The sequence below is a fragment of the Gymnoscopelus microlampas genome (genome assembly GCF_963454915.1).
Source record: "Gymnoscopelus microlampas genome assembly, chromosome: 15".
Lineage (NCBI taxonomy): Eukaryota > Metazoa > Chordata > Actinopteri > Myctophiformes > Myctophidae > Gymnoscopelus > Gymnoscopelus microlampas.
Window position 1 is genome coordinate 42,877,249 of NC_139952.1, and position 17,881 is coordinate 42,895,129.

At 41.3% G+C, this 17,881-nt stretch overlaps 1 protein-coding gene across 1 annotated transcript in view; it reads left to right on the forward strand.

Moving 5' to 3' along the window:
• The window catches only part of ndrg1a (N-myc downstream regulated 1a), a 49,157-nt gene that overhangs the window by 21,493 nt on the left and 9,783 nt on the right, over positions 1–17,881 (forward strand). The window contains exons 3-8 of the mRNA XM_084079680.1: positions 912–947; positions 9,399–9,504; positions 11,400–11,520; positions 14,592–14,654; positions 15,928–15,988; positions 17,131–17,217. Coding sequence (XP_083935806.1) covers positions 912–947; positions 9,399–9,504; positions 11,400–11,520; positions 14,592–14,654; positions 15,928–15,988; positions 17,131–17,217 — 474 coding nt within the window. The remainder of the gene's footprint in view (positions 1–911; positions 948–9,398; positions 9,505–11,399; positions 11,521–14,591; positions 14,655–15,927; positions 15,989–17,130; positions 17,218–17,881) is intronic.

Sequence of the window (17,881 nt, forward strand, 5' to 3'; positions counted from 1 at the left end):
CTCCAGCGTTGCCAGAGTTTGTGTGAGAAATAAGCAACCCAGCGGTCAATGAAAACAAGCCCAAAAGAAGCGACTATTAGGCCACATGAGCACTTTAAACCTATATGCAGTGGCTATTTGGAAAATAGCCGATCTACAAGCTCACAATGTGTTGCATCGCTGCAATGTTCATTGTAATAACTTATCGTCTCTGTCGGCTGGAAACCTCATACGTCCAAAACTGTTACTTTTCAGGATTAAAATTCAAAAACAGCAAAAGTAGCAGATCTACAAGATCGAAACGCGTCGCTTCGCGCCGCGTTTCGAGCTTGTAGATCTGCTACTTTTGATGCTTTTGTGTGACGCTGTAGTATGATCAAGTAGAGCAGTGGTTCTCAACCAGTGGTCCGGGGACCACCTGTGGCCTTTGAGGGGGTTCCAGGGGGTAAGAAAAATCTGTTAAGAAAAGTGTTAAGAATTTTGTAGAATTTTGCATTTTTTAACAAAAAAAAAAATCTCTTCTGGGGGTCCCTGGCACAAAAGATTTTCAGATGGGGGTCCGTGGCCAAATGTATATCAATTTAGGGGCCCTTGGCATGAAAAAGGTTGAAAACTACTGAAGTAGGGCATTCATTTACGTGAAAAAAACACAAAAAGTTAGAATATAGAGATAAGAGGTTTCCTCCCGACAGAGACATTATGTAATATGAATCACAATATTGACCACAAATATCCTCAGCAGCCGCCAAATAGAATATTAAGTCTCACATACCGTGTAAATTGTTCCGACCATGAGACTTGGATAGATGTGGATGTAAAAATACCCTCTCCATGACAGGAGGAAGGCTCAGGATATTAGATTCGTTAAAGCATCTTTCATTTTAATTGCATTAGTTTTACATTTCTTTCATAACCTTTTCCTCTTTTTTCAGGGCTTGAGAGAGGCTGTGCTGCAACTTGTGATCAGGGTATGTACTGTATGGCAAATGCATTTTGATTATATGTTGCAAATACTGTATTTACTGCTGTATTTTCTTTGTTATCAACAGTTGCTTTTCATTGACCCCATTATATTAGCCTGTCTAGTGCTATCTAGTGGTTGACATAAAGAACTGCTCACCGATTGACTGACAAACATCTGTTGTTGTTGACTCAGCCCTAGTTGAGCTGCATTCTGGGTGATGATGACGTTCTGTCTGCGTTGATGTTATTATTAGCACAGAAATCGAATTGGCTGTTGTGATATCATACAGCATTGTGGCCACACACACACACACACACACACACACACACACACACACACACACACACACACACACACACACACACACACGCGCTTGTTCACCCACATCCACATGGATTCAAGCTCTCAGTCCTTTGTATTCCATAGAAGCCGGGCATGTCTTCCTATGGAAGCATGTCATGCACCAAAAATAGCTGATCTACAAGCTCACAACGCGTCGCAGCTGGGTGAACTATCCCTTTAAAGCCCCAATCTGTGATTTCATCAACTGGTTGGCTGTCTGTAGAACATGAGTTTTTCAAGTGGGCCCTGATCTAGAAAAGGTTAGAGGAACCACCTCATTCCAGCACCCTGGACAGCGCTCAGTCATTCCAAACAAACCCTCCTCGTGACCAGAAAGCATTTTGCTGTCAAACCCACGACCAGTGACGTCGTAACGTCTGTAGCTTGAGGAGAGCTTGGTGGTCTTTTGAAGTATCGTGTCTGCCGGCTGGGAAACATGCATGTGCTTTTCACATGTTTACGCACGTACTGTATACAGCAGCCTGAAGCCTTGAGCCAGTGAGACTAGGCTTTGTTCCGACTGCAGACAGAATACTATTTCTATTAAATTCTGACCTTTTAGGACTGACTGTCCACTTGTTATTTAGCAAGTGATGATCAGATCTGATTTAGTGTATTCAGACATTCTCGAACCTATATCTGCATTGGCTTCTGTGCTGTGGTAATGATCTAACAACATATGTTCATGAGTAATGCTTAAAGGTGTAGTGAAATGAAAAATATGTTTTTCACACTTTTAGAGCATATCCGTGGTCATCATATGGGCATACCTTACAATAGATGCAAAAAAAAAAGAAAAAAAAAACATTTTTGTGTATTTTTACATCTAAAGTCCCTAAAAAGCCAATCTTAATTACTTCCTGTAAACGAAAACGTGCTGCGTGATGACATAATACAGCCTTCACAAATATAAATGAATCTTGATTACATGCACCTGTTTGATTCCCATAGCTGCACGTTCTTCAAACACAGCTGATTTTAATTACAGAGATACTCCGTTTTGAATCTCATTGAAGATGAGTGTATTACTCATTTTAAACTTCATCTGCACACTAAAATATGTATCTGAAAAGATTATAGGTTAGAAATAAGCCAGGTAGTAGCAAACGTGCTTCACTGGCCGTCTCTCTCTCACTTGTAAACAAACACTAGCCGTGTGCCAGCACGGCTGAAGTGATTGAGATCCAACGTCCCATAGCCTGAAGGGATGGGACCTTCTGATTGGTTTAGAGTCGTTGAGCCGACGTTTCGGGCTGAACCTTCAAAATAAAATGACCGAAAATGTCACTTCAGTGCGTCTTTAACGTTTACTCTGTTGTACAATCAGGCTTCAGTGTCTAGAGCAGGGGTTTTCAACAGGGGGTCCAGGACCCCTAAGGTCCTCAGTTACTACAGGGGGTCCGCCAAATCTGTGTGTGATAAGTACTTTTTTTTAATATTAACAACTTGAACCCTAGAATCCCCATTCTGAGGGAAACATTTGCCGAAAATAGCAGATCTACAAGCTCACAACGCTATTTTCGGCAAAGAGGTTTGGTGTGGAGGGGGAAAAAGACCCAAAGGTTAAGTTTACTAAGTATTGATGGTTTAAGTGGTTAAATGTCTGAAAATACAGTATATGAAGCTATCTATGAAGAATTTTAATCTGCAACACCATTTTATACAATATGTAGTGGGAGTCCCTGCTTCATCTCTCTCTCAGCTAAGGGGTCCTTGGCCTGAAAAACGTTGAAGACCCCTGTTCTAGAGTGTCTAAACCAAGGGGCAAGGCTGAGATATTTACGATGAGGCCGACAAAATGGCCAGAGTGGCGCTGTTTTACCCTGCGCCGACCTGTGAGTTCAGAAAGAATTTATTTTAGCGCAAGTGAATGGGTTTTTTGACAAACTTTAGACTAGATTTTCTTACTGTAATAAAAATTGTCATAAATTCTATATGCTTCCAGTCGCTAGTTTAAAGTCTCCTTTCAATCATCAGGATATGCGTTTTGCTAAGTTATGGTTCTATTTATTATAAAATTGACGATAAAGTAGGCTATTCTCTAGGAGGGGCGGGATGATTTGATTGACACGCTACACAACCAATAGCATTCATTCCCCGCCCCCCCGCTCTTGATTGACAAGCTACCCAACCAATAATGGTCTGAACTCATTCTGACGCGTATTGAAAGATGGCGGACCTACAGTTTTGCAGCAAAGGCTTCATTTTCGGTCTGTAGAAAGCAGCGGAGGGGGTTTGTCCATCTCATTTATACAGTCTATGGTCTAGACTGAGACTGAAATCAGATAGAAATCAGATATTAATGATATTTCAAACCACCTAGGAATGTGGTTCAAATCTAATTAGCATTTTTTTGCTTTTCCGACTTGGGAATAACAGGAAAATCTGATTCCACCTGGATAGGGCAAAAAAATGTAAAGACCACCCTGAGCCAGTGGATGGTTGCATTTAGCACCAACTATTGTTTTTGTCAATGGTGTCTCTAAAAAGAGCTCATGCTGGCCCTCCTGTAGTGGCCTGCTGTCCATGAATGAGGTGACCTCAGGTATCCAGGCCAAAGCGTTGAATGTCAAACAGGTGTCTGAGCTTAGTGGTAGTTAGTGACGTCGGGCTTCTGCAAAGGAGTGCCATCTGGTCTATCTCTGGGCTTTTTCCGCCCCGGGGCATTCGCAGTAAACGCTCTTAATGCATGCACACATGATGCACGCGCCTGCACGTGCACGGTGCGCACACATCAGCCTCGATTGTGTAGCCGCCTTAGAGGAGAGGGGATTATCTGGGCGTGACTGCATGTGTTGCATGCATAACGAGTGGTCAATACTTGACCGACCTGCTGTCCCATGTTATAATGTGTCCAGCAGGGCCCTAGAAGGTCTGCTGAACAGGGTCTGCTGTTAGACGTTCCCCATACTAGACTACAAACTAAAGATGACAAGTTTTGACAACGCCTTTCAGGCTGTATCTCCCAAACTTTGGAATGCTCTTCCACAGGTCTTGAAAGAGATTCTTTTCCTATCGATTAGTCACCCCACGGAGACTTGAATTCATGGATATTTTTTAGTTTTTGTCGCATTCCTAAGCCAATACTTTGATGACCAGCGGACCGCCAGGCAGCAGTTCCGGTAGGAGACACAACGGAGACTCTTTGTGTCTCCTACCGGAACCGCTGCCGGTCATCAAATTATTGGCTTAGGAATGCGACAAAAACAAAGAAATATCCATGAATTCAAGTCTCTATATGGGGTGACTAATTGAAGAAAAAAATGCTACTATTTGAACGAGCATTTGCGCGGATGTTACATGATTTTATTTACATGCTTGTGTTGTTATTTGCGGTCCTGCTTGAGATGAATTGTACAGGCTTTAATATCTTGTTCACTGAATTCACTGAATGTAAAGCACTTTGTGAGATCTCTCTGTGAGAAGCTCTATATAGATAAAATGTACTTACTAACAGTACAGTACAGTACGTGCATGTTGGGTGGGGAGAGAGGGAGGATGGCTGGAAAGAGAGAGGCGTAGACACCGTCCTCCTCCTGAGTGGGCTTGCCTAAAGACCTTGTCCAGTAAATAGGTCATATGAAGGAGTTAGTAGATCACTGGCAGTTGAAACCAGTCTGTCTGCACTGTAACCATCTTGACAAACATTCAGAGGTTACCCCGTGTCATACAGTACTCCTCCCTCCCGAGCAGGTCATCTTAGTCTATCCATGGTCAGGGTTCCCACCGTCATGAAATTCCTGGAAATATTTTGAAATTAGAAAAACGGTTTTCCACTGATTTTGTTCATAAAAACATGTCCCAAAACATGTTCAACATTATGTGAAATACCTGTGGCCTAATGTGTACAGGACGTCACGTGACAAAAGGAATAGATCTACAAGCTACTGTAACAACATGTTGCATCGTGATTCGTTGTTAGCTTGTAAATCTGTTCTTTTCATCACGTGACACCTCTCTCGAGTCAGTCTTTGATAGCGCACAGGTGTAAGAGCCTCCTTATTGCACTGTATGATCGCTATATAGGCCTGGAAATAGGGTAAAATACTTGGGAAAAGTTTTGAAAATTCATTGTTAAAAATGTGTGGGAAGCCTGCATGGTTAAAGGGTGTTTAATACAATGTTAAAGCTCTATATTATTAAAGCAACCATTGATGGTGTTTCTTCAGTAAAAGGGGTTTTCCTGTCTCTTCAGCGAAATAAATGTTCTGGTGGGGGGATACCAATTGTATCCAATCAGAGAACTCCACAAAGATAATTTTTCGTCTTGATTGATCGTGTTCCAGTTCCAATTTTCTTCACTCAGTTTCTAATTTCACTTGTTTATCCTCTATCCTCTATGACTCCTCTTGGATTGGATAACATTGGTATCCTGCCCTAGTAATCTGTTTTATAATTACTAAAGATCTGGAGAGATGGTGACACCCCTGTAACAAACAGTCTATAGCAATGATTACTATCAGACTTTAGAGCTATTTAACACTTATTTTAACAACAACAAAAATATATCACTTACAGCAGCTTTTTTTTATGTGGGTTTGATGCATACCCAGGGGGATACATTTATTCTTAAATGCTCTGTTAATGTGTACGATGAAAATGTACTTTTACTGTAGTTCATAACCCAATATAAGAGACACTATCTTAAACAATGCTTCTCTTTTGTGCGTGTATTACTGAAAATGGGTAATAATAACTTAGTGGTACTACATTGTTGAGTTTTTATCTAATCAAAATAGTCATATTTGTCTTTATTAAATTGTACAGTGCTGAAAGATAGCCATTATGTCTATAAAATCAGCCTGGGTAATAGAACAGGGGTCTGTAGTGTGCACCACTAGTGCAAACAGTATCGATTTGCCTGAGGTCATGTTTACCCCTTAAACCACTTAACCCTTTAACGTGGGCCTCAGCCCACGTGCTGCTTTTGCCTTTACGATGAATAGTGAAAACAGACGATCTACAAGCTCACAACGCGCCTGACGCGTTGTGAGCTTGTAGAACGGTTATTTTCACTCAATTCTGGAAATGTTGTGCAACGTTGTTTTGAAAATCTTTGCCTATAATGACATGCGCAAAATAGGGATGCCAGTGGTGGAAGTGGTCAGATGAAATTAACTTTTTCCATTTCCCAACGACTCCATTAAGAAAGTAAACAAATTGAGGGCATCCGTCCAGTCAGGCACGTGTCCAGTGTTGTTATCACATCGGGATCATTTGCAGGAAGCTTACGGGAAGCACGCCGTTATTGTTATGAAATATCACGTGGTCCAATTTGCTCACAGCTGCTGTTGTTGTTATGATGAAATAATTCATAACATACTGTACGGTACATGCTGCAGTGTACGTTAGGTGAATGATGCCTTGCCTTAATCACCTCGTTATGGCCGTGTTTTCCCATGGATCACGTGACCCGATACTCCTCGACTCCTCTGCCCCCTGCTGTGTCTGACATTGTCTGATCCAATTTAAGGATCTCTTCCCCGGCTGGAATTAGCTTGTTTTGACCGGTCCGCAAGGCACCATGGGAGCTGGGGAGATTATGGCCGAGCGGTAAGCAACGAGGGGGTATAAAACGCAGCTCACCAGCGCGGGTGGCCCCAACCTCTGAGGCTTACCACCAGGCAATTGGATCTATATCCCTGTTACCTCTCGAAGAGCTAACTGCTGCTATTACTGCTAATTTAACTCATTTCATTACTAGTTAAGGTCTCATCAACCGCACAACTGGCTGAAAAAATGGTTTTAGAGGACTCTTCCGATGTGGAAATGGTCGTATGTGAGATAGAAGTCAGCGTGAGTACACTGATGTTCTTTTAAAGTGTGACGACTTCTTCTATGGAGTAGCTGCTTAGTAATGGTTTTGTTCTCGCGTCAGATTATGCTGATGATCATGGATTAAAGTTCTCATTTCAGTCATTTGGAATCCATACAGTAGAAGCCAGCATGTCTTCTGTGGAAGCATGTTGTGCAGCGAAAACAGCTTGTAGATGGGCTGTTTTCAGTTATTATTTTAAGATTGGAGCATTTGAAGTGGTCAAACTAGTGATATGTTCAGAAGTATCTTCCATAAAATCTTAATGAATGAATGAATGAATGGCCTCGGATATTTCATGTAAAAGCAAAGGTCAAAAGCCTCAGTCTGTGATTTCTTCATCTCGTTGGCTTTATATGTAGAACAGCAGGAATAATACTAAAACATTATCATTTTACATATTGTGTTAATTGTTTAGGAAACAGTGCTAGTGTGTGTGGGGGAGGGAGGCTCCGGGGGGCTCCTTTCACACTGTTTCACAGATCACACAGTAGGAACATTTTCAGTCGTGAGATTTTATTTTGCTTGATGTGATGAACGAGAAATACTGTGTGCGTGTGGGTGTGTGTGTATTGGTGCTGTGTAGATTGTCACTCTGAACTGAAGCCTGTTTGAAGTGCTAGTGGCAGTGTGTTGTTGCACATTGCTGGCAAAGTGTCATAAGTTGCATGATTTTGCCGTCTTCTAATATGTCTGGGAAATAATGGCCTGTAGAACCACACAGGAAAATGAGAAGCTTTGATTTGTTGATGGCATTAAAAGATGTTTAACTGAGATGGTAACATCTAAAGAAAAAGTTGGTTGAATGTTTAGTATGAACTTAAATGCTGTAATGAACCTCCCTTTTCAGGAGGACTGGGTCTCTGAATGAATGGGTTTACATCATTTATGTTTTGTCTATCAATAGATGAATGTCTGAACGTACAGCGTCACCATTGAATATCGTCTCTGTCGGGTGGAAACCTCATATGTCTAAAACTGTTACTTTTCAGTATTCAAAATGAGCAAAAGTAGCAGATCTGCAAGTATGATCAAGTAGGGTGTTACTTTATGAAACAAAACCCACAAAAGGAATATGGAGATAAGAGGTTTCTGCCTGACAGCAACGATGTATGAATGAATATACATCACCATCATGGCAGTGTGAGCATTAACATGAAGAACCAGATAACCTGAAAGTTTGGGGGAAAGCATTTATAATCTGTACTTGTGAAAAAAAACCTAGTCATAATGGTCTTTATTAAATTGCACTGCTGAAACATGGCCATTATCTGTCTCAGATAAGCCTGGGAAACAGAAAGGGGGGGGTCTGCAGTGAGTGCAGTCTGCACCACCAGTAGTGCAAAACGGTGGTATGCTATGGAAAAGGGTCAGCAGTAATGTAAAGTATAGTACATTACATGACTTAACTTAACCCATTGATACCTGAGACGCATCTGTGTCACTTTAGATGTCTTTGGATATAAAAAAAAATGTTTAAGATTTTTCAAAAATAGCAGATCTACAAGCTCATAGCGCGGCACTCGTGCCGCGCTATGAGCTTGTAGATCTGCTATTTTTGAAAAATCTTAAACATTTTTTTTTAGATTTTTTTCCAAAAACTGTTATGATTTAGATTTTTTTAAAGAATCGCCTCAGGTCTTAATGGGTTAAACGTACAGAAAGGAAAAACACATGCAATTATGATTCATTCATTCTACCCTGGAATCTAAACTATGGCGTTAATATTCCATTGTAGGACATTGTTGTCACACGGCCAATGTTTCCCAACCCGTTTCCTCCTGAGGTCTGATTTTATACTTAGCTGCACACTGGTGTTGACCTGACCTAATGTAACAAGTCCAAATGACAGATCTGCAAGCTCACAACGCGTCACGAATGTGACGCGTTGTGAGCTTGTAGGTCTGCTAATTACTACTGAGCGTGACGCTGCCACGCAATTAGCTATTAGTCTAAATCAGGCTTTGAGAGTGGAATAAAGTTCTTTGCTGTATAACATGGCTGCTGTCAGTCAGCCCCATTGTTTGACCTTTTTATAACAAAGCTTTTGCTTAGTCTTTTTCTCTCCTTAGCTCTTTTACTCTATGCCTAATTAGTTTTTAATCTACTGTTGACCCCAAGAAGGCTCTTATGTTGTTGCCGAATGTTGCATTTGTTTTGCATTTGCTATTTTTATGCCATTGTTTTTAAACCCTGTAGCACTTTCTGATTTGCAAAAAAAGTGTGTATTTTTGTTTTAAATAATGTAGTATTATTATTCTTATCGCTGAAGGTGTTAATTTCTTTGAATCTGTGTAGGAGCACGATGTGGAAACGCCGTACGGAAGAGTCCACTGTACCATGAAGGGCTCTCCCAAGGGCGACCGGCCGGTGATCCTGACCTTCCATGACATTGGACTGAACCGTAAGCAGCATGCAGGGCTTCTTCTTCTTCTTCCTTTGTGTGGCCAAGCTAGCGTTGCCAGATTTTGCGAGAGAAATAAGCAACCAGGTCTATGAAAACACGCCCCAAAAGAAGAGACTAGGCCACATGAGCACTTTAAACCTTTTTACGTCGGCTATTTGAAAATGGCCAATATAAAGCTTGTAGATCAGCTATTCTCAAAAGAATATTGGGGGAAAATGTGAAAGATTTTTGACATATTTTAACAACACAAATCTGTTATGGGGGTCCCTTGCACAAAATGTTTTCAGATGGGGTTACGCGGACAATTACATATTAATTGACATGAACATGCTTGACAACCACTGGTTTAAACAACATTTACGAAGCAAGCCGAAATATGCAACTACACTTTAGAAACAAGCCCAAAAAAACGCAACCCGCAACTACCAATATTTACGAGCAACTTTACGGAAAAACAAAGCCCAAAGTCGCTTGTAATAAGCAGACATGGCAACATGGTGTCTAAGCTGTTCACCTGTTGTTGTTTTGGCCGCATCCTCCTCCTAAACCTGCTTTGAAATGACTGACTGCACCACGTGGGGGATAGCAGATTAACCTTAACTGTTAAATCTACAGAAATCACACTGTCTTTAGCCCATTAACCCATTAAGATCTGAGGCCGATTCTAAAAATGTTTTCTAAGTCCTTTTTCAAGTTTCTTGAATAAAGTATAAAAAATATCTCAACTATTTTGTTCCAGGGACCCCCCAGAAGCAAAGATTTGAGTTACAAATTAAAAAAATATGCATTGAAAGATTTTGGCCATTAAAAAAGCGTTGGCCATTAAAAAATAGCAGATGTACATATGTTTATTTTGAACATTTTTGAAGTGTGATAACTACTGATTTAGAGGGCATCAGGTCTCTAAATCAGGTCTTAATGGGTTAAGACCTGAGGCCGATTCTAAAAACGCCTTCTAAATCCTAACCTACGTTTCCCGATGCTATATATAGAAACAACTAATGTGACACAGACACTGCCTGTCCCAGATTGATATTGGTATTGGTATAACAACATATAGGTGTAAGGGGTCTAAATGGGTAAAAGCCACACTTTAAAGGGATAGTTCGACCCCAAAATGACTTAGAAAATCGACAAAAGCTAAAAAATATCCATGAATTCAAGTCTCCATGCTGTGACTAATCGATAGAAAATAAGTTATTTAACTATCCCTTTAATAACGTCTATGTCCTGAGCAAGATTCAAACCCAGGTCCCCTGCACCACGGCACGAGCGGCAACATCTCTACTGTTGATTAGACTGGAAAAGATCGCTTCGACAGAGGATATATTGAGCTTTGATATATATACTCTTATCAACAAGTAGTGGTCACTGCAGTGGTGATGGCTGTATTGCATTAACATGCTCTACCGTACAGATGGGTCAAAATAATTATGTTTTATTCACACAAGAATTAAAGGGATAGTTCACCCAAAACACATTTTTTTTTTCTATCAATTAGTCACTCCATGGAGACATTTTTGTTGCATTCCTAAGCCATTCATTTGATGAACAGCGGACCGGTTACGGTAGGAGATACAAAGGAGACTCTTTGTGTCTCCTACCGGAACTGCTGCCGGTCATCAAATTATTGGCTTAGGAATGCAATAGAAAGAAATGTCATTTTGGGGGTGAACTGTCCCTTTTTTGTATTTGAAACATACAAAAAGACCCCCGTCAGCCTATATAAAGAACCTTGCTACACGTGTCCCCCTATACGGTCGGTCTAAACCCATATAATCGTGTCATTGCTGGTCCACGTGCCCCAGTAGGTCAAGCATCAATCACTGACCCGTCCTCCTGACCTGACCTAATTCACTTCCTTTTCTTAATTTCCCGATGTGTTTTTCCAGACAAGACGTGCTGGGACCCGCTGTTCGTGCACGAGGACATGCAGGAGATCATGCAGCACTTCGCCGTGTGCCACGTGGACGCGCCTGGTCAGCAAGAGGGCGCCAGCACCTTCTCCACCGGGTGAGAGCCAGAGAAATAAGAAACCACGTCTATGAAAACAAGGGAACCAGGAGACCTGGTACTGCCAGACCCCTAGTGGTTGAAATCTGAATGGCCGGACTAGTCACGTCATGCGAGGTCCCTTCTATGCCCATGTATGGACGAAAGGGGGACAAAAAACTGACATGCCCATGTATGGACGAAAGGGGGAACTTCTATGCCCATGTATGGACGAAAAGGGGACAAAAAACTGACATGCCCATGTATGGACGAAAGGTTGACAAAGCCACATGTAGGCCGACCCCTTGGGTCTGGCAACAAGCCCAAAAGAAGCGACTATAGGCCTACATGAGATTTTCAAAAACCTTTTTTTGTAATGAGAAAAATCCCCCGGCACAACATATTTTCAGATGGGGGGGTCCGCGGATAAATACATATTCATATGGGGGTCCTTCACATGAAAATGTTTGAGAATCACTGTTTTAAATGACATTAGGAAGCAAGTAAACAACTACACTTTAGAAACGAGCCCAAAATAACGCAAATACTAATATTTAAGCGACTTTACAGAGAAAACAAGCTCAAAGTCGCTTAGAGACATGGCAACCCTGGGTGAGACACGCATCTATGTCAACACACACACACACACACACACACACACACACACACACACACACACACACACACACCAGGAATACAACAGATGAGATATAATGTAGGCTAAGCTGCCCGTGAGGCTTAACTCTCAAGAAGGTAAACAGGTAATCACTCGGTGATCCCCGGGGAGAGGAGGAGTTAGAATAATGCATGCTGGGATCAAGCCCCCAGAACCCAGTGCTTGCATTGAAGCGAAATGGACATGCTGGCCATTCGTAGGTACTGCAGCTTAAAACGGATGGGGCCACTGCAAATGTACGAGCAAAAACGGTTTCGACCAATGGGCTTGACTCACGAGCTTGCGCACAAGCTTGCGCACAGGGACGCGCACCTCTGTGACGTAAAACGCGTCACTTCTGTGACGCAGAACGGATCACAGTGGCCCCAAATAGGCTACGCCCATCACACTTTACAACCCGGAAGAAGGGGTGAATTTGCTTCATGCGCTGTGTGAGCAACTCAATGCAAGTGGACGGGAGGCGATATCCGGTGCCCTCTCTATTATTTTTAACTCTATGGCTGGGATACATAAGCCCACGTTTTTTTCCCATGCTGAACAAACTTTATGCTGCCCTTTTGTTTTAATGCCTAGTTTGTTTGTTTTCTTCGTTTTTTTATGCCCAGAAAGTTACACTTTCAACCTGGTGTCCCTACTGTGTACAGTATACTCTTTTTTTTCCCCCCTAAATTTTCAAAAATAGTGATGCGACCCAGTGTGAGCTTGTAAATCAGCTGTTTTTGCTATTCGCCTACGACAAAGTATATCTTGGGCCTTAAGTGGTAAATGCCCGCTATTGACAGAAAGGTGAATATTTTACATCTGAGATTTTTCCCAGCAAAAAAAAAAACAATACTGCATTCATAGATTTGGAGCAATCAAGACAATTAGTCAATCATTATGGTTCACCACAGTGAGTGCTGGTGTAAAGTGCATTATTGTATCACAATCATTTATCTATACTGCCCCTACCTCCTTACAGTAGGCTGCAAAATCTAAAAGCTGTATTGAACTAAATGATTTCACAAATCCCTGTGGTACACAAGGGGAAGACTTCCCCTTTTCCTGACATGCATCTATTTTGAGGTTGAGTACTAGTATCTCTCATAAACACAAACAAGCATGCACATCAGCTCTTTAGTGCCAGGTGCAGGACAGAAGTCCAACCATAAGAAAAATAGAGTCCCTACACTGGATCATGCTCCCAAAGTTAAAAAAAAACATCGAAACATCACGTACGAATGGTGGAAGAAAAGCTTGTAGATGAGCTATTTCCTATATTACGAAGCCTAAAAGTCAAAACAATTTTATAGGCGATTTGTATTCATATGTTCCAATGTTCAATGCCAAAAACACAATTAAATCGTTAATCGCAATTCTTTGTATGACAGTTAATCGTCAACTTAACATTTGTAATTGTGACAGCCCTATTTATATGAGTACTAGCTCTCCCCACTCTGCGGCTGGTGACTCACTCTTCAACTAAGTGAGTCACACTTTGCACTAGGGCTTGATAAGAGTCCAGACCATAAAGTGCGTTATTGTCTTAATGAGTGCTTTGATGATGGTAGAACTTTGTTCCCATGTCAGTGGGACAAAGGCCTACTACACCTTGACCCAAATTACAGATATTAACAAATAAATAGAAAGAAAAACAGATACTGAAGAGTCACATGGCTGCTATAATGTAATATTAAAAGGATCTCTGGCTAACAAGCCTTATATGCCTGAATATACATTATAATTGACCTCTATAAACACCTCAGGGGCGGCCATACCTGAATGGTTAGTGAGCCCGCCTAGGGAGCCAGAGGCCCTGGTTGCCCCAGGTTCGATTCCAGGCCAGGTCAGCATATGTGTCGATGAAATGAAATTTGTCCCTGAGCAAGACTCTTAACCCCTAATTGCTCACAGGTTCTCATTGGAAACAAGACCGCAAGGACTTTCATGAACGACCTGTTAAAAGGAATTATCCTTATCCTTAAATATGTTATTTATTTTAGAAACGGTTCATCTTTTACTCAAGAGGGACAGTGCCTGCCGCAATTTGATGATGTAATTTGTCCATGTGTGGTCCATCCCTATGGAATGCATGTGCAAATAAAACATATTTCAAATATTTATGTGATGATCATATTGACCGTAGGAAGTTTCACGTTGTTTTTTATTTGCGCATGCATTCCATAAATTCCATAGGGCTAAACCACACATGGACAAATGACATCATCAACTTGCGACGGGCATTGTCCCACCACTTGAGTAAAAGATGAACTATTTCAAAAATAAATAAAATGTTTAAGGTGTTTTTAATTTTAGTTATAGAGGGCAATTACAATGTATAGGGATCCTTTTAACAATATTGGACCATATAGACCGGTGACTGGATACTTTTCTCTCTGTGTTTCTGAATATGTTTTTTTTTTGTCCTCCCTTCCAGATATGAGTACCCATCTATGGACCAGGTTTCAGAGACCCTTCCCCATGTCCTGAAGCATTTTGGGTAGGTTCACCCTGACATTAACTCCTCAGACTCCACCTTAGCCTGTAGTATTTGACCTTAGAGCTGAATTCCAATACTCACATTTCTGCCTCATCCTCGCTTCCTCCGTCATCTTGTCCTCCAGCATGGTGGTGTTACGGTGAATTTGGTGACCTGTTGAAATATGTGACAACCGTGTAGACATCACATAACGTCAGTGTCCGGACGTATATCACTGTGGTTTGTTTGCACTTCAACCTAGCGGTATTTAGGCCACGTTTAAAGACCTCTATGTAAGTTTTGTGAAGTGGTCATGTAGTTGGGCAGGTCACCAATTTCACCGTAACACCGCCACCGACAGATGACAGAGGAAGCGAGGAGGCAGACATTTTTGTTTTGGAATTTGGCTCTTGTCTTGACCACCATGCAGACTTATGCAAAGGTTCAAATCATTCAAGTCATTTAGATAGCATGTTATTAAGGCGGATGCGGGGTTCATTGTTTACCTGGTATCCTGTACAGATTATTATTAGCTTTAGGTATAGAGCGGATCCTGCTCTATACCTGACTTTGTCCGTGTTCACCGTCAACGCTCTGATTGGTCAGACCCGTCAACGCTCTGATTGGTCAGACCCGTCAACGCTCTGATTGGTCAGACCCGTCAACGCTCTGATTGGTCAGACGCGTCAACGCTCTGATTGGTCAGGTGCGTCAACAAAGTGATTGGTCAAGCTTCACGTGACACATGGCTATAAACACATTATAAACACATATCGATGACAAAATGTATCAAAGGCGCCGCTACCTTCATACAGGGTGTGATTTTTTTTCATATTATATTGTTTGGACTGATGCTAGGTTTCTTGGTACACCTGTGATCCCAGTTTACTGATGAGGCACTACACTGTCTCTGCATTTGATGTATGTGATACGACAATAAGACAATAACGACGATAAGACCTTGGTTATTGTAAGTCACTTTAACGGTTCAGACTTTATGCTGTGTTCACACTGGAAGGTACAAAGACACAGGCTGACATGAAGATACAAAGATACATCCGATGTTTGTAGCTGCTACAAAGCTACAACAGCTACAAAGAAGTTGAACTGGTTTCAACTTCAGCCACATACTAGATACAAAGCTTCAAATTATGCTGTGTAGCGTTGTATCTTTTGTATCTGCCCGTGTGAACGCAGCATTAACATTGCTTTTTATTTATTCTAATACCTTTTAGCACATCCTACTAGGAGGATCCTGTCATTAATTTTTGTTTTCATTCCCTGTCTACCTCAGGATAAAGAGTGTTATTGGAATCGGCGCTGGAGCCGGGTCCTACATTTTGACCAGATTCGCTGTGAGTGAAACAGTGTTGATTCATTTTGTTGAAAAATGTTTGTCGACTACCTTTTTTCACTTACGAAAACTACATAAAAACGAATTAAAATCTAAGCTATGATGACTAAAACTATGATTATATATATTGTACATTTTATTTTATCAACAAATAAAAACTAGACTAAAATGTTAGGGAGGGACGAGTGGAGAAGAGATCCAGTAGAACTAAGACTGTGTCACACTCCGAAAATAGCTGATCTACAAGCTCACAACGTGTCCATTGTGAGCTTGTAGATTTGCTATTTTTCGGCACACAGCTAAGTTTAAATCAGGCATTACGACTCCATCAAGGCCTGCCAAAACTATTTTTTGTCGACTAAATCAACTGCAGATTTAGTCGACTAAAACCTTATGGTATTTAGTCAAGTAAAACTAGACTAAAACTAAAATATTTCATATTATTTCATTCAAAAGACTGACTTAAAATTTGCAGTCAAAATTAGCACCGGAGAGAAATAATGCCATATCAAAATCAAGCTGAATAATTAAGGTTTTTTTAATCAAACTGGGATTATCAGAGCTCACTAAATGTGTGCTTTGACTTTGACCTCGTCATGCTCCCTATTGCTTTAGCCTGCTGGAATGTTTTGCCTGGGCTCAGCACTAACATTGAACTCAGTGGGGAAACTCGCTTTATTGACATGAACCCGATGAAGACATAACTTTTAGCCCCGTTTCTTGAAGCCTTCTGTGTCACTCATATCATGGCTATTAGGCTGAGTAAATTTAGTGTCAAAGCACATCATTGCTAGACTACTAGACATGTAGGAAATGCATTTAAAAAAAATGTTTGTCTCAAGACACTTTACACATACATATAGAGCAGGGACCTGACATTGTCCCTCCCTGAGCAAGCAATCGGGCAATAAAAAGCTCCCCAACCTGTGTTCCAATCATGGATCCAATGTAGTTATATTGCTGTGTGTGTGTGTGTGTGTGTGTGTGTGTGTGTGTGTGTGTGTGTGTGTGTGTGTGTGTGTGTGTGTGTGTGTGTGTGTGTGTGTGTGTGTGTGTGTGTGTGTGTGTGTGTGTGTGTGTGTGTGTTACAGTATATACAGTTTATTTTGATACATTATTAATCAAATATATATTGTGTGATAGTTGGACTATCCTGCCATGGTGACGGGTGTCATGCTGATCAACATCAACCCATGTGCTGAGGGCTGGATGGACTGGGCAGCAACCAAGGTACACAGCAACACTACATGACCTCAAAGAGAGATAGATGGATAGATAGATAGATAGATGAGGGCTGGATGGACTGGGCGTCATCATCCTCATCATCATCACCTTTATTTAAACTCTGAGTACAATTGAGTGGCAAGCCCTCATTTTCAATACAGCCGAGGTTACAATAATGGACACAATCCAAATCCATTACAGATTGGATTACTGAAGGAATGTGTACCAGAGTACAAAATAAAAGTACTTGAACAGTACCCAAAACAAGTCAACTAAAACAAAATGTATAATGAAAAGTGGTGCCATCACGGTTTAAAGTGTTAAGGACCATTGCTCTGAACTGATCAAATGATGGCAAGGATTTTGAAAGGCTTTTGAAGCTTGTTCCAGGAAGTTTGGCCACTAACAGAGAAAGCTGCCCGCGTGGAAAGCCAACGTCTTATCCACTACTGGACTAAAGGGGAATTCCCCCTAGGCCCGGGGGAGATATTAGGCTTTTGGTCATCAGGCAGAGTAGAGTCTCTAAGCGACTACTGCTACATAATGTGTGTGTAAGACGTTATTGATTAGCATTTATTATGGCCTCGTTGAGGTCAATAGCACATACAGTTTAACAGTCTTAAAACGTAACGATACAAGTTGCCTCACAATCCTTTCGGGGGATTTCATA